Consider the following 27,798-nt stretch of genomic DNA (forward strand, 5'->3'; position numbering starts at 1 on the left):
TGAGTGAGTTTAATGTTCTTGCCAAACACTCTTCACTGGCCCAATGTTAACTCCACTGTGATAGCCAGATTCCAAAGTGTGTGGCTACATTCCGCCAAACTAAATTCTTCCTGCTAGTTCAGTCAGTATTTCCTGTTCTAAACTGTTGTATATTGTTGATGTGCTGGATTCTACCAAAGCAGTGATTGCATCACAGTGATGGGTCAAGTGATCCTTTGCCTGCCTCAAATGGATTTTTGTGAGGCTTAGCTAACTAACGTTAGCTCCTCCAAAGAAAGGTGCTGTAGAAAAGCAAATTATTAACATGATCATTATAATGCACTATCAGGTTCACAATAATAATTAAAAACAAACAATGCAAATGTCAGACAAAAAGCAAAATTGTATTCAAATATTTTCTTAATCATTTATGACAATAAGAATAAATAAAATAACTCTCTTGTCCAAGCAAATTGAGGGATATTTCTATTAAACATGGAGTTTGGCTAGTATTTAATCCTGACATTTTGTTTTCCATCAAAAACCACTTATCTGATTGAAGACATCAGATATTAATTGTGTATTTGTTGCTTATTAAAAAAGAATAATTCAATGGGTCTCCATCAACTGATGAGGATTTGATGATAAAATTTGCTGTCTCCTGCATTTAAGATTTATGAATCTGACTATAACAGGGTTAAAAAAAGAACTAGATAAATTCATGGAAGATATGTCCATCAATGGTTACCAGCCAGGATGGGCAGGGATGGTGTCCCTAGCCTCTGTTTGCCAGAAGCTGGGAATGGGCGGCAGGGGATGGATCACTTGATGATTACCTGCTCTGTTCATTCCCTCTGGGGCACCTGGCATTGGCCACTGTCGGAAGACAGGATACTGGGCTAGATGGACCTTTGGTCTGACCCAGTATGGCCGTTCTTATGTTCATTTTGGGTCATATTTGAACTTACAATTTATCTTTACTGTGTTTCTTATGTTGATCTTAAAAAGTATGTAATTTTTAAATTTTATTTATTTGCCTAATGTAACACATTTGAAATGTAACATGTTAACAAACAGTGCAGGTGGAATATCTCTACATGCAAGTAACAGAGTGGAGGCTGATTTACCTTATAGCAATCCCTAAAAGTATTTGTGACGGTTAAGGATGAGATTTCAGTGCCTCCAGTGTTCTTGGAAGTAAGATATTTTCAAATGTAGGATCTGATACTGCTCATGAAACTCCCACTGAAGCCAAGAGGAAAAGACGGTTACTCACCGTTGTAACTGTTGTTCTTCGAGATGTGTTGCTCATATCCATTCCATTAGGGTGTGCGCGCGCCGCGTGCACGATCGTCGGAAGATTTTTACCCTAGCAACACCGGCGGGTCGGCTGTGGAGCCCCCTAGAGTGGCGCCTTCATGGCGCTGAATATATACCCCAGCCGACCCGGCGCCCCCTCAGTTCCTTCTTGCCGGCTACTCCGACAGTGGGGACGGGGGGCGGGTTTGGAATGGATATGAGCAACACATCTCGAAGAACAACAGTTACAACGGTGAGTAACCGTCTTTTCTTCTTCGAGTGCTTGCTCATATCCATTCCATTAGGTGACTCCCAAGCCCAACTTAGGTGGTGGGGTCGGAGTGAGACATTGCTGTGTGCAAAACCGCTGATCCGAATGCAGCATCGTCCCTGGACTGTTGCACTAGTGCATAGTGAGCTGTAAACGTGTGGACTGATGACCAAACCGCTGCTCTACAAATGTCCTGGATCGGAACTTGTGCCAGGAAAGCCGTCGAGGAAGCCTGGGCCCTCGTGGAGTGAGCGGTGAGGTGCGGTGCTGAGACACCTGCCAGGTCATAGCAAGTCCGGATGCAAGATGTAATCCAGGAGGATAGGCGTTGTGAGGAGACCGGTGAGCCTTTCATTCGGTCGGCCACTGCAACGAAGAGTTGCGTCGTCTTTCTAAAGTGCTTTGTGCGGTCAATATAGAAGGCCAGGGCCCTTCGTACGTCCAGGGAATGCAAACGTTGGTCCTGGCGAGTGGCATGTGGTTTGGGATAAAAGACCGGGAGAAAGATGTCCTGGTTGATATGAAATGGAGAAACCACCTTAGGGAGAAAGGCAGGATGTGGACGAAGCTGCACTTTATCCTTATGGAAAACTGTATAAGGGGGCTCGGATGTAAGCGCCCTGAGTTCAGAAACGTGCCTTGCTGAGGTGATGGCTACGAGGAAGGCTGTCTTCCAGGATAGGTACAAAAGTGAACAGGTGGCTAGTGGTTCGAATGGAGGACCTGTGAGTTTGGAGAGAACCAGATTGAGGTCCCACGTCGGGACGGGATGACGCTGTTGTGGGTACGTCCGGTCTAAGCCCTTGAGGAATCTAACGACCATCGGGTTAGAGAATACCGAGGACGCGAGTTCCCCTGGGTGAAAGGCCGATATAGCGGCCAGGTGAACTCTAATTGAAGATATCGCCAACCCCTGTTGTTTTAGGGAGAGGAGATATTCCAAAATGAGGGGAATGGGTGCCTGCAACGGGGATGTGGCTCGTTGTTCGCACCAACAGGAGAACCGCTTCCATTTGGCCAGGTACGTGGTCCGTGTTGAGGGCTTCCTACTGCTCAGTAGAATCTGTTGTACAGAGTGCGAGCATTGCTGCTCTGCCTGGGTGAACCATGGAGCAGCCACGCCGTGAGGTGGAGTGATTGGAGGTCGGGGTGACGCAACCGGCCGTGGTCCTGAGAGATGAGATCCGGATCCAACGGAAGCGGGATCGGTGTCTGAACCGAGAGCTCCAACAGTGTGGTGTACCAATGTTGTCTTGGCCACGCAGGAGCGATCAGAATTACCTGTGCCTGGTCTCTGCGCAGTTTGAGCAGTACCTTGTGGACCAGAGGAAACGGAGGGAAGGCATAAAACAGGTGGTCTTTCCAGGGAAGCAGAAAGGCGTCCGAGAGGGAGCCCGGAGCTCGACCTTGTAGGGAGCAGAACACGTGGCACTTCCTGTTGTCTCGAGATGCAAACAGGTCTATCTGGGGAAACCCCCACCTCTGGAAGATGGAATGTATAATGTCCGGACGGATAGACCACTCGTGCGTTTGGAAGGACCTGCTGAGTCGGTCCGCTAGAGTGTTCTGGACTCCAGGGAGGAACGATGCCGTGAGATGGATTGAGTGGGCGATGCAGAAGTCCCACAGGCGAATGGCCTCTTGGCATAGAATTGACGAACGTGCTCCTCCTTGCTTGTTGATGTAGAACATGGCCGTGGTGTTGTCGATGAGAACTAACACACAGCGGCCACGTAGGAGATTGAGGAATGCCTGGCACGCCAGGCGTACCGCCATCAGTTCCCGAACATTGATGTGTAGGGCTAACTGGGATGCAGTCCACAGGCCCTGGGTATGGTGTTCGTTGAGATGGGCGCCCCACCCCAGAGATGACGCGTCTGTGACCAGGTGCAGGGAGGGTTGTGGGGCGTGAAATGGCATCCCCTCGCAGACTACAGTGTGATCTAGCCACCAGGTGAGGGAGGCCAGGACCGAGTTCGGGACCGTGACCACCATGTTCAGGCTGTCCCGATGTGGACGGTATATTGATGACACCCAGGTTTGAAGCGGGCGAAGTCGAAGTCTGGCATGCCTGGTTACGTACGTGCAGGAAGCCATGTGACCCAGCAGGGTAAGGCACGACCTCACCCTGGTAGTTGGGAAGGCCTTGAGCCCTTGAATGAGGTTCGTGATGGTGCCAAATCGGTTGTCTGGCAGGATGGCTTGTGCACGTCTGGAGTCTAGAACTGCGCCGATGAATTCTATTCTCTGGGTAGGTTCTAGAGTGGATTTGTCCTTGTTGAGTAGGATGCCCAACTTGTTGAATGTGTGCACTATTCTGTGGACGTGAGCTTGAACTTGCTCCTTGGTGCGACCGCGCACCAGCCAGTCGTCTAGGTACGGGAACACCTGTATCCCTTGCCGACGAAGGTACGCTGCCACGACAGCCATACATTTCGTGAACACCCTTGGGGCCGAGGATAGGCCGAAGGGAAGGACTGTAAATTGGTAGTGCACCGTGTTTACCACGAATCGCAGGAAGCGTCTGTGAGGCGGGTAAATTGCGATATGAAAGTAAGCGTCTTTCATGTCGAGGGCGGCGAACCAGTCTCCAGGATCGAGGGAAGGGATAATGGCCCCCAAAGAGACCATGCGGAACTTCAACTTTACTACGAATTTGTTGAGTCCGCGCAAGTCCAAGATGGGCCGCAGACCTCCTTTGGACTTGGGGATCAGGAAGTAACGGGAATAAAATCCCCTGCCCCTTAAGTCTATCGGAACCTCCTCTATGGCCCCCATGGCCAGGAGCGTAGAAACCTCCTGTATAAGAAGTTGCTCGTGAGAAGGGTCCCTGAAGAGGGACGGGGAAAGGGGGTGGGAGGGGGGGATAGAAGAAAACTGGATAGCGTATCCCCTCTCCACCGTGCGGAGGACCCAACGGTCCGAAGTTATAAGGGACCAAGCACGGTGGAAGTGGGAGAGGCGATCCCGAAAGGAGGGAGCTGGATCCTGGGGGATGACTGGGGCGCCGTCCTCGACCGCACCTTCAAAAGTTCTGTCTAGGACCTGAAGGTGGTCTTGGTGGCCCTTGGTTCTGACCGGGTTGAGGGCCAGCCCATCTTCTCCTACCACCTCGCCCTCGCCTTCTGGCAGGGTCCTGTCTCTGACGAGGTGGAGGGGGGTAAAAACGTTGAGGCTGCGGCCTAAATGGTCTGCGCTGGGGACCCGCAACATGCATCCCCAAGGAGCGCATGATTGTCCTGGAGTCTTTGAGGCTCTGCAATCGAGAGTCCGTCTTCTCCGAGAACAGCCCCTGTCCTTCAAAGGGCAAATCCTGTAGGGTCTGCTGTAATTCAGGGGGCAAACCCGAAACTTGGAGCCAGGAGGTCCTGCGCATAGCGATACCTGTGGCCAGGGTCCTTGCGGCCGAGTCCGCTATGTCCAGGGAGGCCTGTAAGGAGGTCCGAGCCACCTTCTTACCCTCCTCAACCATGGCTCCAAACTCTTCCCTGGACTCTTGGGGAATCAACTCCTTAAACTTCCCCATAGAGTTCCAGGAGTTGAAATTGTAGCGGCTCAGTAGCGCCTGTTGATTCGCCGCTCTAAGTTGTAGCCCTCCGGCTGAGTAAACCTTACGGCCAAACAGATCAAGCCGCTTAGCCTCTTTTGATTTTGGCGCTGCAGCCTGCTGGCCGTGGCGCTCTCGTGCATTCACTGATTCCACCACCAGTGAACACGGTTGGGGGTGTGTGTACAAGTACCCATAGTCCTTAGATGGGACAAAGTATTTCCTTTCCACCCCTCTCGCTGTGGGTGGAATGGAGGCAGGAGTCTGCCATATCATATCCGCGTTCGTTTGGATCGTACGGATCAAGGGTAACGCCACCCTCGATGGGGCATCCGATCCAAGGATATTCACGATCGGGTCGTGCACCTCCACTATCTCCTCCGTCTGCAGGTCCATATTACGGGCCATCCTGCGCAGGAGATCCTGGTGAGCCCGAAGATCTATCGGAGGGGGACCCGTGCATGAAGTGCCCGCCACTGCCTCATCCGGAGAGGAGGAGGAGGACGCCTCCGGTGGTAGTGGATCCAAGGGGGGGTCCCGGTCCCCCTGGTCTTGGGTCGGAGCGTCACCTGCACTTGGGTCCACGGTGTCGGGTGGTGTGGACACAGAAGCCTCCACGCCTCCAGGCGGAGGCCGAGAGATGGTGGATTCTGGGGCCCTTCTGACCGAGTGACCCGAGCGAGAGGTCGATGGTAATGAAGCCCCTTGCTCCTGGTGATACGCCCACGGGGTCCAAAACGACCAGTGAGATGGTCCATGAGAGTGGTCCTCTGCCCTCTCCTGCCAATGGCCCAAGTCTCGTTCCTCGGCCTGCCCCTGAGGGGGGTATGCCGATCTCGACAGGTCCTCCGAGGAGCGAGACGCCGATCTTGACGGCCATGGCGGTGCCGCGAAAGATGAAACGATCCCCGTGGTCTGCGGTGCCGCACGGTGCCGGTCCGGAGATGATCTATCTCTGTGCGGTGCCGGCGATCGGTGCCGGGACCGCGACCGGTGCCGATGACCTCGTCGGTGCCGGGAGTCAGATCTGGACCTCGACGAGGACCTAGAGTATGCCTGGTGCCGGGATCGGCCCCTCGGCGTCGAGCGTCGAGCGTGGCGGTGCCGAGAACTACGTCTCGACGTTGACCGGTGCCGACGATCATATCGGTGCCGAGACGTAGAGCGGTGCCGCGAAGAAGATCTTGACCGCGAGTACGACCGGTGCCGAGACGATATTCGGTGCCGGGACTGCGAGCGGCGTGGGGACCTGCTTCGGGACCTGGATCGGCGCCGAGGTTCCAGCCCTTGTGATGGAGGGCGCATCAAGGCAGGTTTCCCTCTTGACTGTACCGGGCGAGTCAACGGTACAGTCGGTGCCGGTGGTTGAGGCGGTGCCGGCTCCGTGAGAGCTATCAAGTCTCTCGCCGCCGCGAAGGTCTCTGGAGTCGACGGGAGACACTGTATCACCGCCGGCCTCGGTGGAGACGCTATTTGTACCGGACTCGACGGCCTCGGCGCCGGAGTCGACGGTGCTGGAGGCGCCTGTTTCCGTTGCTCCACCGGCGGACGCGGCTCTACCCCCGGCACTGGGGGAGCCGGCGTCTTCGGCACGGACGTCCCCGTCTTATGGGCTTTTTTATGCCCTGGGGATAATGACCGGCGCCGCGGCACTTGCTGTGTTTGCGGTGCCGACGAGGTCCGGTGCCGGGGAGGCTTGTCTGACGCCACTCGCGTGGTCGTCATAGCTGGTGCCGCCGGGGCACTGCGCACCGAAGTGCTAGGCGTCGGAGTCTGGCCCGTGGAAGGAGTGTCCGGGCTAAGTGCCGCCTCCATTAGGAGTTGCCTGAGCCGAAAGTCCCGCTCCTTCTTGGTTCTTGGTTTGAAGGCCTTACAGATCTTGCATTTGTCTGTTTGGTGGGACTCTCCCAGGCACTTCAAACAGGAGTCGTGCGGGTCGCTCGTTGGCATAGGCTTAGCGCAGGAGGCGCACTGCTTGAAGCCGGGAGCGTTGGGCATGAGCCCGGGCCCGCGGCCGGGGGAGAAAGGGGGAGACGACCCCCTTAACCCCCTGAACTACAATAACAACTATAACAACTTTAAAACTATTTAACTATAAACACTAGAACTACAACTATAACTATAACTTTGAATGACTAAGTAAGCTAGGGAGAGTGGAGGACAGCTATGCCGCGCTCCACAGTTCCAACGACCGTCAGGGGCGGTAAGAAGGAACTGAGGGGGCGCCGGGTCGGCTGGGGTATATATTCAGCGCCATGAAGGCGCCACTCTAGGGGGCTCCACAGCCGACCCGCCGGTGTTGCTAGGGTAAAAATCTTCCGACGATCGTGCACGCGGCGCGCGCACACCCTAATGGAATGGATATGAGCAAGCACTCGAAGAAGAATTCCACATTGCTCATTTTACTGTTATTTCATCCTCTCTACTATCCCTATCTCCATTTGTCTATTTGCTAAATCTGCCTAACACCTATACTGTGACTCTCTGGAGTAGGGACTATCCTCTTTGTCACTTATCTGTACAGTGCCTAGCACAATAAGGCACCTCATCTTCATTAGGATTCCTGCTCACTGCTGTAATAAATAAATAATAGCAAACAAAGACATCATCATCACACATCACACACTTGCATCATCTTTTACATTTTAGCCTGATTGAAAACTAACTTAAATTTGGAAGCCTTTTTTTGCATGTAGAATCCACTGTCTCAACCCTTTGCAAGTGCAGGATTCCTAATCAGAAACCTAGCAATTTTCAAAAGAAGCGTAGGACTGAAGATAAGTTATTACTGAAATTTAGTCAATTATTTTATGTCAATAAACTGTCAGATGAAGGCTGAGGGGGTAGTTGACTGGAAATTATTGTAATTGTGAATTCTCAGACAAAATCTATTTAGGTAGAATTTATGGCTTTGTAGTTCAGATTGTAAACTCTGTGCAACAGGAACTGTCGTTTTGTTCTGTGTAGGTATAGAGCTTAGCATGAGGTCCCGATCCACGACTGGGGCTCCTGCATACCACCACAATTCAAATAATAAATAATAACGTCCTGAACTTCAATTCCAGTCATTATTTTTGCATATTGAAGGGCCTGATTCTATATTCCTTGCATACTCAGTTGACGTCAGCAGGGGTTTGGTTTCATAGGTGACTACAGGATCGGCACCTAAGCATTTACGCAAGCTTTAGTCAACCGTAGCACACCAGTATAACATCAATCAAAATAATATAGTACTTGAAAAGAGTGTACCTGCTGCACTTGCAATTTGCAGTATTGTCCTTGGAATTTACCTGAAGGCACCTTGGCAGACAGACATTCAGTGTAGGATCCCAGTCTGTCTGTATTTCCACCAAGGATATTGCTACCAAGTTTTCCCAAAGAATCGTACACTGAAATTTCAAAACAAATATACTGAGTAAATAAAGGTCCTTAGACAAAGCTGGAAGCCATGCATCCCATAGGAAATTAACACTTCTTTAAAAGTCAGGCTGTCCAATCAAAGAACTCTTTGATAATACAAAGTATGGTACCAACCTGACCACTGTCTTGCACTTGAACTAAAATTTAGTCTTGACCCAGTTTCATTAGTTATGAAATAAACTCTGTGACAACCAGAATTTTGTTTCTCAGTGTTATCAGGGGGAAAAAATCATGTTCACGCCCCACTCTGAATTGTTGTATCCCTCTGTCCATAAAGCCAGGGGTGTCAGTTACCAGAAGCCCAACCTAAAATAGCTTAAAATAAAATGAGATCTTTAAAGTCCAATATCACAGAACATTTCAAGGCTAAAAGAAATTTCTGTGTATCTCCACCAGTGACAAGCTAGGATTAACCCATTGAAATGAGGAGAAATGCCCTCTGCAGGTTTGCAAGGTGCTTCCAACATACATCATAGACAACTGCAAAATAATGTATTTCATCTGCCATCATGTTACCTTCTTAGACCTTGGTCCTATAATTGAATATGTTAGTACAGACCCCCCCACACCCACCCCGGAGTTCTGTGAAACTGCATGATAGAGTCTTTGCTAATACATCAAACTGCAGGATTAAAGCTTTAGTGAGACAATTGATTTCACTAGGATGCCCATCTGAGGATGGCAAACAAGATTTGATCCTAAAGGAAGGTTTAAAACAGAGTTTCCCATAAAAGACATTCCTTGCTATAGTACTAGTGATCCCTGAGGAAAGGATGGTCCTAATGGAAGGATGGTCCAATAGTTGGGCCTCTAGCCTGAGACTTAGGAGAACCGAATTCCCTGCTCCACCACAGAGTTCCTGTGTGACCTAGTCTCTCTGTTCTTCAGTGCCCCCATCTGTAAAATGAGAATAGCGTTGGGAAAATGGGAGATACATCTCTACCTCGCAGGGATGTTGTGAGGATAGGTACCTTAATGGTTGTGAGATGTTCAAATAGTATGGTAATAGGGGCCATATAATTACCATAGGTAGATAGATCACAGTTAAATTCCTACCTCTTGGATTCTATATCCCTCACCATTTATATCTGAGACCAAAATTGCATCTGTGGGTTCTTAGAAATACAGAAACAGATCAGCCTTTCCATCTCTGCTCCTAAGTTTTGTAGTGTGGTCTCTAGGTGGCATAGCCCAATTTCACCCTTGTAAACATACCAGAGGTAGAAAAATGTACTTACTCATGATTGCATACGCTTTTGGTTCCACTGCATTCAGATCAGAAAGAAATTGATTGGTGTCTTCCAAACATCTTAGAGAAACGTTTCTTACAGGAGAAGCGTAACGTATTAGAGGCATCAGAAGGAGCATTAACAAGGAGACAGACATTTCTCTACCTCTATTTCCCCTAGGCTCTTCACTTGTGTCCCTTAAATATATCACAAGATATATGTAAGGGACACTCATAATTTCACACAGGTCACAGGAAAATGTGATACTTCCTTATTCTTAATATGCATAGACACGGCATGCTTTCCAAAACAGCTGCAGAGCGACAGAAATGTGCAAGCGTGAAAAACTATTTACGCACCTACTTTCTGTTGAATAAAACAAGTCTCCAGTTTCCTGTGCCCTTCCAGCCACCTGCCATCCATTAGCCATGCAGCTCAAAACTGACGTTCAGTCTGGATACTGCTTTTAACCATGTTCTGTGTGTGTGTATCTTTTTACACACACACAAACGCACACTTTAATGGTGCCAATTTAATGCTTACTAATGTAACCCCCCGTGAGGTAGAGTCGTCAGCAAAAGATGCTAAGTTCAATATCTAGTCTTCTAGTGGTTCCTCTTAACAATAAGAAACAGAAGCAGCTCGAGCCCCTATCCAGTAATCCGGGAAAATTTACCATCACCACCTTTGGGTGCCTCTAAAAGGCCATACTTCCCCACCCGCACTCACTGAGACTAGTGTATAATAAAAAGAGGTTTTATAAAAAGGGAACCCAGCATTAATTTGGGCAAACACCACAACCCCATTCAAAAGCATGTGACCATAAGCAAACCCAACTTCATAGTGCATTGATCAGCATCCTTTGCCTCAGTTTCCCATTTGGCGGTGGGAAAGTCCAATGAACGAATGTCCCTTTAACACATCACTCCCCTCTCCCTCCGCTGCACCCCACTCACAGTTGGTGGTCCTTGGTTAGTGAAGACCCAGAGTCCAGAGGTGCATTCACAGGGTTCACCTCCCACCCTGGTGGGGAGGAGGAAGTGGCATTGAGCAATGCCTCTGCTGCTGTTGCCACTTCTGCAACAGGCTCATAGCTGCCGCTGTCTCGCTGTCACTGCCCTCTGTCTGCCACCGCTCATTGGCACCACTCTCTGCTGCTGCCATCACTAGCTGCTGCTGTGAAATCACATTCGGAGGTTCCACCACATAACCCAGCTCTCGGTGATTTCAGCAGATAGTGGGGAACCTCGCTACCAGTGCAGTTTGTGTTGTCCTTCTCCGGTCTCACACAAGGTCAAAGACTTAGCCCCTAGACATGTTCAGCAGTGAGAACCGTGCTAGGAACCACTAACTGGAAACAAGAACTCTTAATTAAGCCTAATCAACTCTTGTCATTAAATGCTAGAAAGGGACAAGTCAAATAGTGACTAAGACTCTTCAGGTAAACTCCACCCCACCAGGTAAGAACACCTATTCTCACCCACTCTCCTCTTCCCTGATATTTGGCATCCCTACCCTCTGCTTAGTGAGAGAGGTTCAGTTGATGGTGACCCTCTCAATCAGGACATGCTAAGCACTGTTCTGCTACCCGTTACTCGTACAATAAGGATAACAACATTTCATTACCCCTGCATTCAAATACTAGAGTGATTTGTAACTCAAAACCAGCCAGAATTGATCATTTTGGCAAAGCAGCTCCATCATGCTGCACACCCAGGCAGTGTCTAAGTAAACATGGTCTTCTCCTGAAGTCTTTTCCCCCAGTGTGCCACTAGATGTCAGGGGAGACCCTGCTTACACTGTCGCTGAACTGACAGTGCTAAAGAATTTGGCCCAGAACCTCAAAGATAGGAGTTAGAAGCCTACATACCTGTGAGGATCTAGGCCTGTCTCTCTATCTAGGGAACTTATATGTCCCCCATTACCGTAGTATCTGAGCACCTCACAGTCTGTAATGTATTTATCCTCACAACATCCCTGTGAGGTAGGGAAGTATCCCCATATTTACAGATGAAGGACTAAAGCATAGAGAGGCTAAGTGACTTGCCCAGATCACACAGGAAGCCCATGACAGAGCAAGGACCCAAATCCAAATTTCAGGCTAGTGCCCTAAATAAACCATCCTTCATCTTTGTATTTAGCTTGGTTTTAATGCTTTACATGAGTTATGATCAGATTGCAATGCTCTCATTTCCTAACGCAAAAGATGCGGCTATTTAACTGAAATTAGCATTTCTACATCATTTTAGGAGTCAGGTTTCACATTAGCAACTTGTGAATGGAGCAACAGTGTGAAATGTGTTGGCCAGGTGAGTTTGTAGCAGCACTGACACAGTTTTGACCGTGAATCTGCTGCTAAAAGACAAGTAGAAACCTGCATCTATACACAGGGGGCCATACATAAATTAAAACATCCCAAACTGTTACTTGCATATGAAGATTGAATGTTGCTAGTTGGCTGAGTTAGCATGTTACCTCATGTGATTAGTTAGTCCTACTGGGCGGGGGTTGGTGGTTATCATTCTGCAACTGTAAGTTTAATTGTTAGGGCAGCTAAAGCTTTATGTACAGGCATTAATGGTAATTTAAATCTAAATAAATACATGGAATAAAAACATTTTGCAACAGGCCATTGTGCAAATCAGATAAAGAATCTGAGGCTCTCCCCAGTTTCTGGAGGGTTGTGTGCATTAGCACTTACATAAATCTTTACAAACTTTACTCAATAGTTTCAACAACTCTTTTGTGGTAGGTAAGTAATATTAGCCCCATTTTACAGATGGGGGAACCAAATGAGCACAAGATGGGTAAGTGACTTGAGTAAAGCTAGAGAGGGAGCTGGTGTCACGTGGGACTGGAATTCAGGAGTCCCTTGCCCTTTGTGATTTTGGGTGCTTCAATTTGTGGGTGCCCCACTTCTGACCCCTCAGAAAGAGCTGGTTTTCAGAGGGTGGGTGAGCACTTTTTGAAAAATCAAGCTCCTTCAAGGTGCTACATATCATCACTAGTCATTTTTGACAACAGACACATTTACAAACCAAAGAAAATGTTCTTACCTCTGTTACTCACAACATAGCTTAGCTCATTGAAACTGAAAGATTATGTTTCAAATTCAATTTACTTTCCACTGCTTATGTTCTTTGCTTTCATTTTGCATATCACTTATTGAACTTTATAAATTAACTAATTAGCTTTATTCTCACAATCTGGAAAAGGGGGTAAACAGGTAAGTGGCAAAGTTTGCAGATGATACAAAATTACTCAAGATAGTTAAGACCAAAGCAGACTATGAAGAGTTACAAAAGGGATCTCACAAAGCTGGGTGACAGGGCAAGAAAATGGCAGATGAAATTCAGTGTTGATACATGCAAAGTAATGCACATTGGAAAACATAATCCCAACTATACACATTAAATGATGTGATCTAACGTAGGTATTACTATGCAAGAAAGAGATTTTGGAGTCATCATTGATAGTTCTCTGAAAATGTCTGTTCAGTATGCAGTGGCAATCAAAAAAACAAAAAGAATGTTAGGAACCATAATGAAAAGGATAGATAATACAGTAAATATCATAATGCCTCTACATAAATCCATGGTAAACCCACTCCTGGAATACTGCATGCAGTTCGGGTCATCCCATCTAAAAAAAAGACACATTAGACTTGGGAAAAATACAGAGAAGGGCAAATATATATATATATATTAGGGGTATGGAACAACTTCCATATGGGGAGAAATTAAAAAGACAGACTGTTCATCTTAGACAAAGAGATGACTAATGAGGGAATAACAGAGGTCTATAAAATCATGAATGGTGTGGAGAAAGTGAATAAGGAAATGTTATTTACCCCTTCACATAACCCAAGAACCATGGGACACCCAATGAAATGAATAGACACAAGATTTAAAACCAACATAAGAAAGTACTTCCTCACACAAAGCACAGTCAACCTGTGGAACTGATGGCCAGGGAATGTTGTGAAGGCCAAAACAATATCAGGGTGCAAAAAAGAATGAGATAAGTTCATGGAGGATAGATCCATCAATGGCTATTAGCCAAGATGATCAGGGATGCAACCTATTGCTCTGGGTGTCCCTAAGATTCTGACTACCAGAAAACAGGATACTGGGGTAGATGGACCATTGGTCTGACCCAATATGGCCATTCTTATGTTCTTTACCTCAGCATATGGTGGTCTTGGTCTATGGGTTTCAGTGGGAACTGGTGTGGGAGAAATCTCCCACTAGGCCAGAGAGCAGCAATGGTGCTACATCTCCATTACTGCTAGTACAGCTCTGAGACTTCATTAAATCCCGTAGTTCCTGCTTCCCCAATCCATGGGGGCAATGTTCCAGGGACCTGTATAGCAGTAGAAAGCTTGAAAAATGTTCTGATATCTATAGAGCATTTTCATACTATATCTATTGTGTATAAATAAGCGTAACAAGTAAAAGGAGCCTTAATTTCAGAACATATTGCTCCCGAAGGTTATAAAGCCCATGTATCATGACCATAATAAAAAAGTCACAGTGACAGGCATGATGAACTCCAAAGTGCTTCCTCATGAAATGTAAAATCCATAACTGCCCACTAAGGAGCTCTTCTATTCTCTTATGGTTAGAGTTATTGTTGTCACTTGAGCATAGAATAAATATTACCAGTAAAACTGTGTTAGGTACATAAAATCTATAGAGAGGAAAGTGTAAAGGATTGGATTGGTTAGGAGCTTGATAATTGGACATACTATCAGGATCCCAACAAGGCCAGTCAGAACCAAGAGTCAGAGCAGGGGCAAACCTGAGGCTGGGAGTAGTGGAGGAGTTCACAGTCAGGCCAGGGTCAATACTACATTTCAGAGTCTGAGTCAGATTTCAGGGTCCCGGTCAGGAGGCAAAGTCCAAGTCAAGACAAGGTCAAAGCCAGGAGTTCAGGAACAGAAATGGTCATGGCAGCTACAGAAGACCAACACTATTGCCTAGACGCTTCCTAGAATGCCCCAGGGGTTTATATAGGGTGGGGAGCCAATGAGAAGCCACGAGGCTGCTGCCTGTCAGACCCCATGAGGTGGGACTTCCCATGGTGTGTGTCCAGAGCAGGCCATGGAACACAAGCTGATTACAGCTGTCACTGGGTGGCAGTATGGTGCTGCCAGCAGCCTGGCAGCTCTGCAGGCCTGCATTCTAGACCTGGGGGGTCTTACATATAGAGCTTTTCACTGGCTTAAACTGGGCCCAAGTTGTAGTGAGCTAAAGTTGTTGCTGGATGGAGTACAATGTAGGTAACGTGTTTGGTAATCCCAGCCTAGTATCTACATCACAGAACCACCACAACAAACTAATATTGATTGACAACCTTAATGCAGCTTCAGAGCGTATGTCTATACTGCACTGTGGGCCTGCTGACTTGGTGTTTCCAAGCCTGCTTTTGGACATCCAACTGCACTGTAAATCTGGGCATCCAATTGCTGGGCCTGGATCTCCCAGTCATGCTAACACATCCATACTGCACTACTCAGACCGTCTGTCTCAGGTCTGCCACTTGAGCTGCAGCCCCACTGCAGAATGATGGGGATTAGACCCAAGTCAGCAGGACTGGGGCACTGACCCATCACCCTAGCAGGGTCCTAGCACCCGGGTCCTGAGTGCTTGCTGACCTGATTCAGACTGATTTGTGTGTGGACAGAAGGGGTGCTTGGATTCAAACCTGAGTCAGAACCTGGGCTTAGTGTGCAGTGTAGACATACCCAGAGATGCCAGGGTCTGAATGGACATGAAGACTGACATTTTCCTTCGATCTTAAGGGTGGTCCCTGCAGGTGAGAGCACATTGTCCAGGCAGTGTTTGGTTACTTACGTGGTCACCACACATACAGTGCCTGTTCTGTAGATAACACATTTTATTGGGCCTGTCTATATGTACTACGCAGCAGTAGCGCCAAGTATAAACCCTTCAGTTTTGATCCTGATCCTACTGGAGTCCCTGAGTGTTTTGCTATTGATTTCAATGGGTGCAGGCACTGGCCTTTAAGGAGACTAAAAAGAAAATGAAGATCAAATGAACTTAGTTGCTTGTCTGATCGTCATGTCCTCAAACTAAACAATGAGGATAAGCCAAAGGATTTTAGTGGCTGTGTTTTCATTTCCAGGATGAAGTAGAAGGGTAGTAGGAAAATACAATATACTCTGATCCCACTATGTTCCTTACAGCAGTATGAACATACTTCACACATGCAATTGAAAAAATAGAGGGGGAACTGCCCAAGGTAGGAAGAGAAACTTGCATGCTGGATTGTACCCTTTTGTTTGTAGCTGTCATAGGAAAATTACAGATGACACACAGTATTTTGATGTTTGCAGATTTTCTTTGGAAATAGGGTCAAATTATACAATTTGCATAGCAATCATGAGTGGTGGAGAAGGGAAGATCAAAGTGAGGGGACACACAAAATCCTATTTAAAATTGCTATCATTTATAATATCATATTAAGAGCTTGAAAAATTCTCTTTTTTCTACCAGTTTAATTTTCCATTTGGACAAAATGAGTCCCTCACTCCTCACAATTCTGTTTCTTATGAAGCACAATGCAGTAGTAAGTGAGCATACAGGAACAGACCCTTGGGACTTGTGTACACTGGGAAAATATATCAAAAATTTCCCACATGTTCTAGCATGTGTTGGATTCCTATCAGGGAGACTTCTCTAGACCCTGCAGGGGAGTGATCCATCTTTCACACCAGTCTCTGGTAGCAGATGCCTCTGATGTTTGAAGCCTCCCACCTCATGCCCACAGCTGCTGGAAGGGAGAGGAGTAGGGCTGGTTGGAAAACAATTCCATTTTGCAAAAATATCAAGGTTTCAACATTTGTTTTTGTTCTGCTACAGAATGAAAGTGAGATCTTTCAAAAATTTTCACAAAAGAACACCCCAGAATAGCTTATAGCTTGGTGGTCAGGGCCCTCACCTTGTATGTCAAAGATACAGATTCAAATCCCTGCTTTGTCTGATTCAGAGTAGAGACTTGACCCAAAGTGTCCCACATCCCAGGTGAGTATCATAACAATGGGGTAATTGAGTAAAGCTCTCTCTCGCTCCAGCTGTGGGGGTCCTTACATCGCTTGAGGCAGTCAAGGACTCTGGGAAACAGCCACATGTTTGGATAGACTGTGCTTGTTGGGCATATAGATGATTCTGAACCTGGCTTGGAGACATTGAGAGTGAAGCCTGGCGTGGGGCTGCCATATGACCTAGAAGTTGCAGACAAGACCTTGGTGGGTCTGAGTTCTCTGCTGCAGAATAGAAAAGAGACTGGACATTGTGACAAACCTGGCTGTAGGTAGGCATGCCCTGCTGATTGTGGAATCCAGGACGGCTCCAATGAAGTTGGTGTGTTGGACAGATGTTAAAGTGGAGTTCTCTATACAGAGTTGAAGGCCCAGGGGGTGGAAGAGAGCTAGGCCTGATTGGTGACAGACTGAACCTCAGAGAATGGAACAACCCTTGAGGGACCAATCATACAGGTAGGGGAAGACAACTATTCCCATCCGTCAAAGATGACTATGACTACTGAGAGGACCTTTGTGAAGTCTCCCGGGGCAATTGAAATAGCAAGAGAAGAACCGTGACTAATGGGGACGAGCCCAACTATGCAGGGGAAGGAACAGGAAGAGAGAGGGTGAAAGAGCTTGGGACTGCTAAGAAGCAGTAGCTTTCTCCCAGCCAGCAGAATTAACAGCAGACTGCCTCTGAAAGCCTATTAGCCCCCTTGGAGGGACAAGCGAGGTAAACAGACAAAAGCTCTGAGGCTCAAGGGCCTTTGGACTCTTTTTAAATGTATGTTTACAGTAAGGTGACCATATTTTGGGAACCAAATCCGGGGCACACAGGGATGGGACCACAGCAAAGTAGCCAAGACTGAAAATGTAAGTTGCGGAGCATAGCAAGGCAATTTTTTTAGCAGCTTACATTTTAACAGTTGCACATATAAACAACAAATATGCATATAATCAGCATGGATGTGACAGTGCACTGAAGAAATGCATTCAGACACTGGTGACAAACAAGACAAAAACACTGTTCAGGAACGTCAGTTTTCCATACCCACTGTCCATCTGGCCTATTTAAAGAACCTCTTTCTTGGCTCCGCTGCCAAACGCCATGTTGTGTCCCCAGGCAGCGGCTTGTACAGCCGCACCCCAATGGCAGCAGCGCAGGGATGGGGGGTGGTGAGCGGCGACGTTTGAGGGGGGACGTCTCCACCCCACGGGGAGCCTGTGTCTCCACCACAACCTGCCCCTCCAATCATGAAGCGATGGGGTGTCGTGCTCACTCTGCAGACCAATAAGAGGGCAGTGCTGTATGGGCCCTAATTCAAATTATTTTCAGCTTGGCATGGAGACAGCTGGGCCATGGAGTTGTGACTTGTGGGCCCCAGGCCCAACCGAGCAACCTGGCTGGTAAGTGCCTGACGGAGTCCTGCAGCATCCTCTTGTGCCAGGGCAGTGATTGCAACACAGCCCGCCCCCCGGCCACCACACCCCAGCCTCATGCCCCCCACCCAAGTGGTCCCAAGCCCCCCTCACCCCGGCCTCGTGCCTCCTGCCCCTGAGGGTCTGCAACCCCCCCTCACCCTGGCCTCATGCCCCCTGCCCCATAGCGATCCCTGGAGCCCCCCACCCTGGCCTGGTGTCCTCCCCACCCCTTGTCAGCTCCTGAAGCCTTGTCCTCCAGCTCATCACTAGATGTCAAGGGAGAGCTCATTCAGACCCTGCTTACATCTGGTATAGCTAATAATAATAACAATAATGGAAGCGTTCTGGATATTTCTCTCCAACGTGTTTATGCACTAGACATATAAACCAACATGAGAAATTAAAAGCAAGGGTATTCAGGGACGAGTTTTGTGAAACGGGAACTCTTTCGGGGACCATAGTTTGCCCAGGCACACAGTCCCTCATCCAGGGACGTCTGGTCCCCTTAGTTTACAGACTCTGCCTTTTTCTTGCCAATTTGATTTGAACCACTGTTATCTGAGCTGAGTGCCCCAGATTGCTTGAAGTGGGACTTTTGCATAAGGGTATGTTCAGCTGACTGTATAATGCAAAAACATTTCATCCTAGAATCACTGTCTATAGAGGGACTGTCCTGTTCAATGAGCCCCATAGCCCACCCACGTGTCTTGATTCCATGGTAGCACAGATGGACCTTCGAAATAGGGAATAAGTTGTGCACTGGGTAGTTTTGCATCATGGACCCATTGTAGGAGTGCATGTTTGACTGGGGAAGGAAATATATCTGACAGAGAAGAGAGATGATGGCATTTTCTCAGGATAAGTGACTAGAAGACTTAAGAATAGCCTGACTTGGCAGATCAAGACCACAGAAGGTGGAAAGTGCCATGACCACCATAGGAAACCCCTCCATGAAACTGCACTTGAGGAACAGAACATCCTGGAGGGCTACCCACAGGGGCTGTATGTCCTGAGATATGAAACCTTTCTCTGCTTTGGTGTAGATAACCATCCTGAGATGGAGGTATTTTCCTGTTGGTAAGGAGCCCCACCCCACGCTTAGCTTGTGCTACGAATGCTCTTAATAGAATGTCATCTAGCATATTTCCAACTGAAAAAGGATGCCACTTTTCTAGCCTTCTTCCTTCAACTTGGCAATGGAAGGGGGAAACAAAAGAAAGAAGAGAGCTGGAAAACTGCTTCGAGGAGTTGGATGACACACAGAGATGGGATGGTGGGGCAGCTATTATGGTATTCTATCTCTCTTCTTATGGGCTTATGGAAATTCGAAGTCTTATTTATTTAAATAGCACGTACGTTACCGACAGTGTTAGGTTGTATTTCCATATGCTGTCCTACCAATGTCTATAAACCAATGTCTATAAAACTAGAAGAAATGCTTCTAGGAGTTAGGGGCTTGTTCAATCCCTGTCTCCCATTAAACCTCTGCTGAAATTACTACTAAGGAATGCCAATTCTGCCAACTTGGGGTTTTGACTAGTGCCCATTACCAAATATCTGAATTCCACCCACTTAATAGATTGGCAAAATGAAATCCCTAATGGACAATTTGTGGCAGATTCTTTGATGCACACATGCGCACTTGGAAACTGGACTGTGACCACCAAACTCATGTCACATAGCCTATCTAAAAACTTGGAGCCACTACTAACTTGCAAGTTTTTTGCCCTGTATGTAATGACATAAAACCATTGGTTTGGGGTTTCTCCTTTGTAGGTGTACAATAATGGAAAGGGAACAGACAACAAAAAGTATTAATAATGCCTGTGCAAATTTAACCTTTATTATCTGTTCACTGTATACAAAACACCATTGCTGCATAGTGATAACTTATTTGCTGTACAGTTGACAGTGCTCATCAACAAACAAGTGTTAAAGAGGTATACACTTAACAAAAGGGCAATGATAGCCAGTGCACATAACTGACAAAAACATACCAGGAACCTGCAACTTCAGCTATAAGCTTTAGCATACAGAAGTACTGCATAACCACCTAATACTTGAGTAGTGTATAAAGGGGATAACAAGCATCTACTAATCAACCAACTTAGGAACATGGATGGAGAGAAAAGGTAGAGCTAAATTTTCTGAAATACAACACAGAGTGGCAAGAGGAATTTTTACATAGAAGCTCAGGTTTCTAATGCTGTTAGAATTTAATAATAAATAACAGAATCTCACAAATCTTTAAGGGCAAAATGCGCCACATTTATTTACATATGAAATGTGTTTAATACAGTTATAATGGACATAGTGTATAGTAGCATTTGACAGCAGCAAGACTTTTAAAGAACCGAACAATTACTACAGTATATCATGCGGATATCTATATATACACTATTTTTTTAAAAAAAGGTACAAAATTTGTTTAGGGATACATACAAGGTATAAAATGCAAAAGCAAACAAACAAAAATATAACTCTCACAGAGAACTATATATGAAGGGGACAGTATGGTACCTTTTCTGTACTTCAAGAAAGCATAACCAGTAATATTAGGTATACTTTTTGAAATGACTGAACTAGTTTCAGATGGTCTGTGCTAATGTTGAAAGGCCAACTTTTACTTAAATAGGCTGGTGTATTACCTTCTTGACAGTTGTGGTTGGACATAACATTGAGCACCAGAACATTTGGCATTAGCATACAGAGCTGGGCAATACCAACTCACACAGCCAAGGAATTAAACTATTTTTTTTTCAAGAGCCAGAAGAAAGGAAAATACACAATGCTGTGTACTCACTTCTGTATAATGTTAAATAAATTATATGACAAAACCCACCGTAACTATAAAACGTATTTATCTAATTACATCTTATTTGTTTAATCCACAGCAACCCAGCCCTTCTGTAACAATTTTAACTTTGTGTGACCTTAAAGACCTCCTTGCAGGGCCTAAACAAATTATGTAGTGATGCCCAGTTGTGCAGTAACATGTTTTCAAAAGTGCAATGACTTTCGAAGGAGTATGCACCCTGAATAGTAAATACTTGGTATTTCTGGTGTTACTGCCTAAACCCAACACTGTATTCTCTATAGATGCAGTGACTATTCTTTAGGGAAAGATTTTCAAAACCGCCTGAGAGATTTAGAAGCACAAGTCCCACTGATTTTCAAAATCTTCCCTACACATAAAAGCACTGCTTTCTGGTGCAGTTTCATTAATTAAACTTTCCTTCAGAAGCATTTCATATATAAAACAGTTTAACGGAACCGAAGGAACTGCCCCTGTATTAAGAACTCTGTTGTAAAGAAACTTACTACAAAACAAACAAAACGAACAACTGATTTCCCACTAAATATCAATACAAACACGTAACAAAGAGTATAAAAATTGTTAGTTTAAATATATACAAACTCTTTTCAACTCAAATACTGTTTTAATGCTTGTTGAGCGTATAGACAATGAGGTGAAGAGGATACATTTATGTAGAATATATTGCAACAGCCTGAACCGTACTGTTAACACTATTATACGGAGAACTTTCTATAACAAAAATGTCATTTATATTCCAATGTGGAGGCAGATTTTTGCTTCTCAAATATCTGATCACTTTTCAGCTGAACTCAATCTTTTAGATTTAATGAAGGCCATGCCATGTGTTCTCATATGAGTATTTAAGGCCGCTTCAGTTTCAAATGTCTTTGCACACACTTTGCATTTTCGGTCTGATACCATGTTGTCAGATGATTCATCTTCATGATTGGGTTTATTTTCTTGTTGATTATCCTCCCCAGACCCGTTCTGTTTCGATACTGGCTGAGGCTCCTTCAGCTTATGTACAATGAAGAGATGCCTGGAGAGAGATACATGAGAGGTATAGCAGAGGCCACATTCCCTGCACTGATACGAAGAGCCATCAGATTTGTGCTGAGGGATATGTTCATGAAACTGAAGAAGATTTTCTGTTGTAAAGCCACACACAGCACATTTGTGGACTTTAAAAACATTTATCTTCAACTTCTTCAATGGCTGCGTGATTGCTCCCCTGGGAGGCCTGAATTCCAGTACAGGTTCTTCCAATTTACGCTTTGGACTGGGAACCTAAAAAACAAGAAAAGTGTATTTTATGCAGTTATAAATACACAGTTCTTCTCATGAATATTTACCACTTGTGGACTTAAAAATCTTCCATGGATATGTTCCAATAACCCCCTGCTAAATCCAATCTCTGAAATAATAGAAACAACCATCTATGTTAATAAGAATCAGTTCAGATTGATTTTGCTAGCTAGGTAACAGCATTTGGTGCATTGTACGAACATTAATAAATGTCTTCCAGTATTACTGTATTAAAATATAATATTAAATGATACAGTAATGATGGACATATTTAGGATATCATTCTATCAGCACTTTAGTGCTTACTTTCAGAATCTCAATCTTAATTGGATTTGATTTTATTCCATGCATGATGATGATGACGACGACTGTAAATCACCTCCTGATTATTTGTGGCCAAAAGGAGATGCTGGAGAAAGATGACTACTGAGTACAATTTTTGATTACTAATCTACTACCAATCTGTTTCTTCATTTTATTGCTCAAGAGGCATATTTTTCAAGAATCCTTCACTTACCTATTTGGCCCTGAGAATCCACGTTATATTTCAAGACTATATACCTAACATGACCCTATTTTCAAAAAATGTTTGTAGAAAGGGGGGACAATTTCATGGCAACATTTTTTAGGGTAGGGAAACAGTCACACAAAAATTCCCTTTTTAAAAAACGTGTGTTGGTGTCACCACTATCAGCCTCTGACTCAAAGACGTGCATATTTCTTAGTGTACAGAATGAGTTCATCATTAAACACTGAACAAGTGTCATTAACATTCACCCTATGCAACTCAATAGCTCTGATAGCACCCTACAGCCATTTTAGTTTTCTCTTCACTCCTAACATTCTTCATCACACTGAACACTAATTCCACTCTACCTTTTATTTCTGGTAAACACAAAGCACATTTTACTCAGTATGGAAATAAATGTTGATAAAAAAAATTCAAACATTTGATTAATGTAATGAAAAAAAATGGGACTATTCCAGGTGTCCTGAAAGAAATTCCCAGGCATCAAATGGAAAACGAGGCCTGTCTTAATAAAACCAAGATACTTAATATATATCATGAACATTCAGAGCTCTGTTTTTGGATCAGTGTTCCTCTGGCCAAGGAGGATTGTTCAGTGCTAGTCAACACCGCTCATTCATTCGGCACTGCAGGAGGACTGCCTTATTCTATGGATTACTGCAAATTTTTCATTTTTAAATTACTACTTTAAACTGAGCCTAAATTGGTATTATTACTATGTGATGGTTATTCAGTGTCCTATGTGAAATGAGTTTGGTGGTGCCAGTTTGCCAGTAAACATATGTCCACATAACAAAGCTACCACGAGTTATCAATAAATTGGCATCACTGTTAGAAGTCCTAGCAGGCTGAACAAGGACTGAATAATCAAGGAGACTGCGCTAGCCTCTCACATGCAGGGGTGCTCCCTCCAGCATGGGACTGCAGCACACTGACACGGTATTCTGAGGAAGGTTGTACTTCTAGCTTCTGCTTCTATCTAAGCTGTAGTTGTTTGGTTGATAAAAGATTTGGGTTTGCAGAACTTCCAACAGAGCACCTTTAAAAAGGTGCTATTGAAACAACTCACCAAGAGAGAGGCTGAATTCTCTCTCACTTGAAGTCTTTAAGTCAAGACTAGATGTCTTTCTAATAAACATGCCCTAGTTCAACCACAAGCTATGGACCTAGGGTGACCAGATGTCCCCATTTTATAGGGACAGTCCCGATATTTGGGGCTTTTTCTTATATAGGCACCTATTATCCCCCACCCCGTCCCAATTTTTCACACTTGCTATCTGGTCACCCTATATGGACCTGATGCAGGAATTACTGAGTGAAATGCTTTGGCCTATGTTAAACAGGAGATCAGATTAGACAATCATCATGGTCCCTTCTGGCCCTAAAATCTATGTATCTATAAAAAGGTCTAACTTCACACAAAGAAGAACGGACCAAAAAATTCATTGTTGAAAGAGGTACTCCTAAAGTGTTTACCTTTGTGTCTTCTTTTACTTCACTTTCTTCTATATTGGTTGATTCTGTCATTTCTTTCACATCAGGGTCTTTAATGCCATGCATCAACTGAATATGTTTTTCTAACATCAGCCGCTTAGTAAAAGTGCGTCTTGAATCCGGGCAGTGCCTGTATAAATGCAAAGCAGAGATACATATGGTCAAATGTTTACCTTTTTTATAAACAATCTTTTTTTTTTAAAAAAACAAGACAGATATGAAGTAGTGCACTATATCCAGGCACCAGTGCAATTTGTTAAAGAAAACGCCAATATTTTTCTAACCAAGTTTATATACAAAAGTATTAAAAAGTAAACAAAATTACCAAATACACAATTAATTACAAATATCTGAGCAAATTAACCTCTCTCTCACTGTGGATATCTCTGATGTAACATCCTAGAAGCAGACATACTGGGAAACAAAGTGAAAACTGAAGTATCTGAGCTCTTTCCCCTCTACTCTTCTGTCCACATCACCGGTGGCTAAAATTAGACACACCCATTCTTCATCTCCCCTCCCCAATCCAAGCTTCACCTGGGCAGCAAACGTCTCCCCTGCAGTCTGAAATTGGATTCCAAATATCATTATTATTATTATTTGTTTTACTAGTGCCTAGGAGTCTTATTTATAGACCAGGACTCCATTGAGCTAGACACTGTAGAAACTTTTCAGTCTGACCTCAGCCCCAGATTCTTCTAAGTCTCTGGACTTGATTCACCTCCCTCTGTGAACCAGGCATCCCTTCGTAGCTCCATTTCCACTTCACTTGTGCCTGCTGTTCTTGGCATGCATCCAGGTTGGTCAAGAGAGCAATCTTATCTCCCCATCTGGCTTGCTCCTTCAGCTGGAGGTGGTTGTGGGGCTTGGATATTATTTAACATACCCCAAAGTGATGTTTGGGTTGGGGATGGGGGTGTTCTAGAATGGTTCCTGGAAGGGGTGTGCCCAGAAGAGAACAGGGGAAAGAGATATACGCCAATATTCTCTTTCAAAATATCTCTATTTTTGGGAATTAACATTTTCTATGATAACTACATTGCTAATTCAAAAAGTACAATATACTTTATGATACAAACAGATGATTCTGACATTAAAATGAACATACACACTATGCTTTCTTTGAAAGGCGATGCAGGTCAAAATAGGAGCTCTTGATGCTCATCATGTGACGAATGGAACAGATGGAACAGTGGCCAACCAGATCATATAATGAGCGACTAATGCAACTCGATACTACTTAGTAGATCAGCTGAAATCAGCCTGAAATGGGTTTAGAGTATGGCAGATCCTGCCCAATAACCAAACAGGTGATACCCATTACTATGCTCATTATTTTAAGTCCATAAAGCAATATGCTAGATCAATGGTTCTCAGCCTTTCCAGACTACTGTACCCCTTTCAGGAGTCTGATTTATCTTGCATATTCCAAGTTTCACCTTACTTAAAAACTACTTGCTTACAAAATCAGACACATAAATACAAAAGTGTCACAGCACACTATTAATAAAAAATTGCTTGTTTTCTTATTTTTACCATATAATTATAAAATAAATCAATTGGAATATAAATATTGTACTTACATTTCTGTATATAGTATATAGAGTAGTATAAACAAGTCATTGTCTGTATGAAATTTTAGTTTGTACCTGACTTTGCTAGTGCTTTTTATGTAGCCTGTGGTAAAACTAGGCAAATATCTAGACGAGTTGAGGTACCCCCTGGAAGACCTCTGAGTACCCCCAGGGGTGCACATATCCCTGGTTGAGAAACACTGTGCTATATTATACACAAGTGGGACAGTACAGATACTCCGGTTGTCATTCAAATTCAGAGTTGATCCATGCATTCATATAATAAGTTAACTGATCTAACTGAATTAATTAGATGTTTGGTTTTGCATAAACAAGAAGTGCAGATAAACTGACAACAGCCTCTACTTTTTTCTTTACCTTTGGCTCCATTGATCTTAAAGAACATTAAAAGTAGAACTTACGAGCAGGTATAAACTTTCCTAATGCCTTTGTGTTTGATACGATTGTGGCGACATAGACTATGGGATGAACTGAAAGATTTGTCACATTGTCGACAAGGATGTTTCTTCATTTGCTTTAAAGAAGGGAAAAAGAATAAAATATTAACTAGCAAGGTAATCAAAGGCAGCAGACATTTTCAATCTTTTAAAAATAACAAAGTAAGGTTACTTACCAAGATCTTTTATTCTTTGAGGACACTTTAGGAGTCACTGGTCCCAGAACAATTTCTAAACTGTGTGACCATTAAGAGGCATGCACACACCTACCAGCACTGTTACCAGCACTGTAAATTGTAATTAAAAAAGAGATGCCCTTGCCCCCTTTTCAATTCTTCTCTGCCACCAAAGACAGAGGGGAAAAAGGGAGGATCGGTTTGAATTTACATAGGCAATGTTTTCAGATAACTCCAGTTACTTTTAAATAACCCCTTCTCCACTGCCAAATTGCTTCTGCAGATCTTCACTCTGGAAGCAGCAAAGACAACTGCAGGAGAAAGGATGAGGAATACCTAATTGAAAATAGACTGAAGCACTGCTCTGCCAAATTTGATGCATGGTGATTTCATGTCACAACATCAACTCACAGGAAAGATCCCTGAAAAGGCATGCAGAAAGATGGGGTATAGCATGGCATTCCACTGTAGGACATAAGCCTTCTTCATAATTTCGAGGATCTAATGGTTTTATATTATAGACTACCATGTGGAAGGAGGTGGGAAAAACAATCCCAAAAAGAAAGGAAAGAAGCAGAACAATTTATGTCAGTTCATTCTGGGCTCTCAGGAGATTTTTTTCAAAATTGTACTTGCTTGAAATAGACGCAGCTGCAGGTGCCAGCATAAAAGCCCTCTATTGTGTTGTGTTTCTCTAAAAGAGAAAAGATTAATGGAATCATCTGTAGTGATGGTACTCCTAGTGAGAATGGCCAGAGGGTCTCTAGTATCCGAAGAACACTTCTTCCTACTTATGGGCTGCAAAAGCTCAAAGAACAAGCCATTGTTAATGTCCCCTATAACTGATTTAGCATATCACCAATCCAAGAACTCAGCAAGTCAGTCCCTTAAACAGCAGGTCTATCATCTTGAGCTTGCAGGAAAGACACTGCTCACTCAGAAAAGTAGAAGGTTTACAATTAGAAGTTTATCTTGGCAGCCATAATTTAATTTTATTGACAGCTTAAACACTTCAGAAATTGATAAGTCAGTCCCCCACTGGAACAGAGGATTGAAAGAAAAAGCCAAAAGGATGCTGACAGATCTAATGTAGATCACTTTGACTTAGATGAGCCTTCAACTGAGCTAATTAGAACCAGGCTCCTGGTTCACTCAAACTATCCCCTCCCAACTAGGAGACTCTTAGATCCAAGGACTCTCTGGGTCTGAATATGCAACAGATCTGAAAG

General features: G+C 44.7%; 1 protein-coding gene across 4 annotated transcripts in view; it reads right to left on the minus strand.

The window, feature by feature from the left end:
• Nucleotides 1–20,027: 20,027 nt before the first annotated feature.
• Nucleotides 20,028–27,798, minus strand: part of ZNF532 (zinc finger protein 532) — an 86,636-nt gene continuing 78,865 nt past the window's right edge. For all 4 annotated transcript variants that reach the window (XM_054032705.1, XM_054032702.1, XM_054032703.1 and 1 more), the window contains 3 exons: nucleotides 26,358–26,470; nucleotides 24,344–24,491; nucleotides 20,028–22,320 (listed from right to left, as the gene is read on the minus strand). In XM_054032705.1, the coding sequence (XP_053888680.1) occupies nucleotides 21,826–22,320; nucleotides 24,344–24,491; nucleotides 26,358–26,470 (756 nt within the window). In that variant the 3' untranslated portion in view covers nucleotides 20,028–21,825. The remainder of the gene's footprint in view (nucleotides 22,321–24,343; nucleotides 24,492–26,357; nucleotides 26,471–27,798) is intronic.

The sequence above is a fragment of the Malaclemys terrapin genome, chromosome 6 (assembly GCF_027887155.1).
Source record: "Malaclemys terrapin pileata isolate rMalTer1 chromosome 6, rMalTer1.hap1, whole genome shotgun sequence".
Classification (NCBI taxonomy): domain Eukaryota; kingdom Metazoa; phylum Chordata; order Testudines; family Emydidae; genus Malaclemys; species Malaclemys terrapin.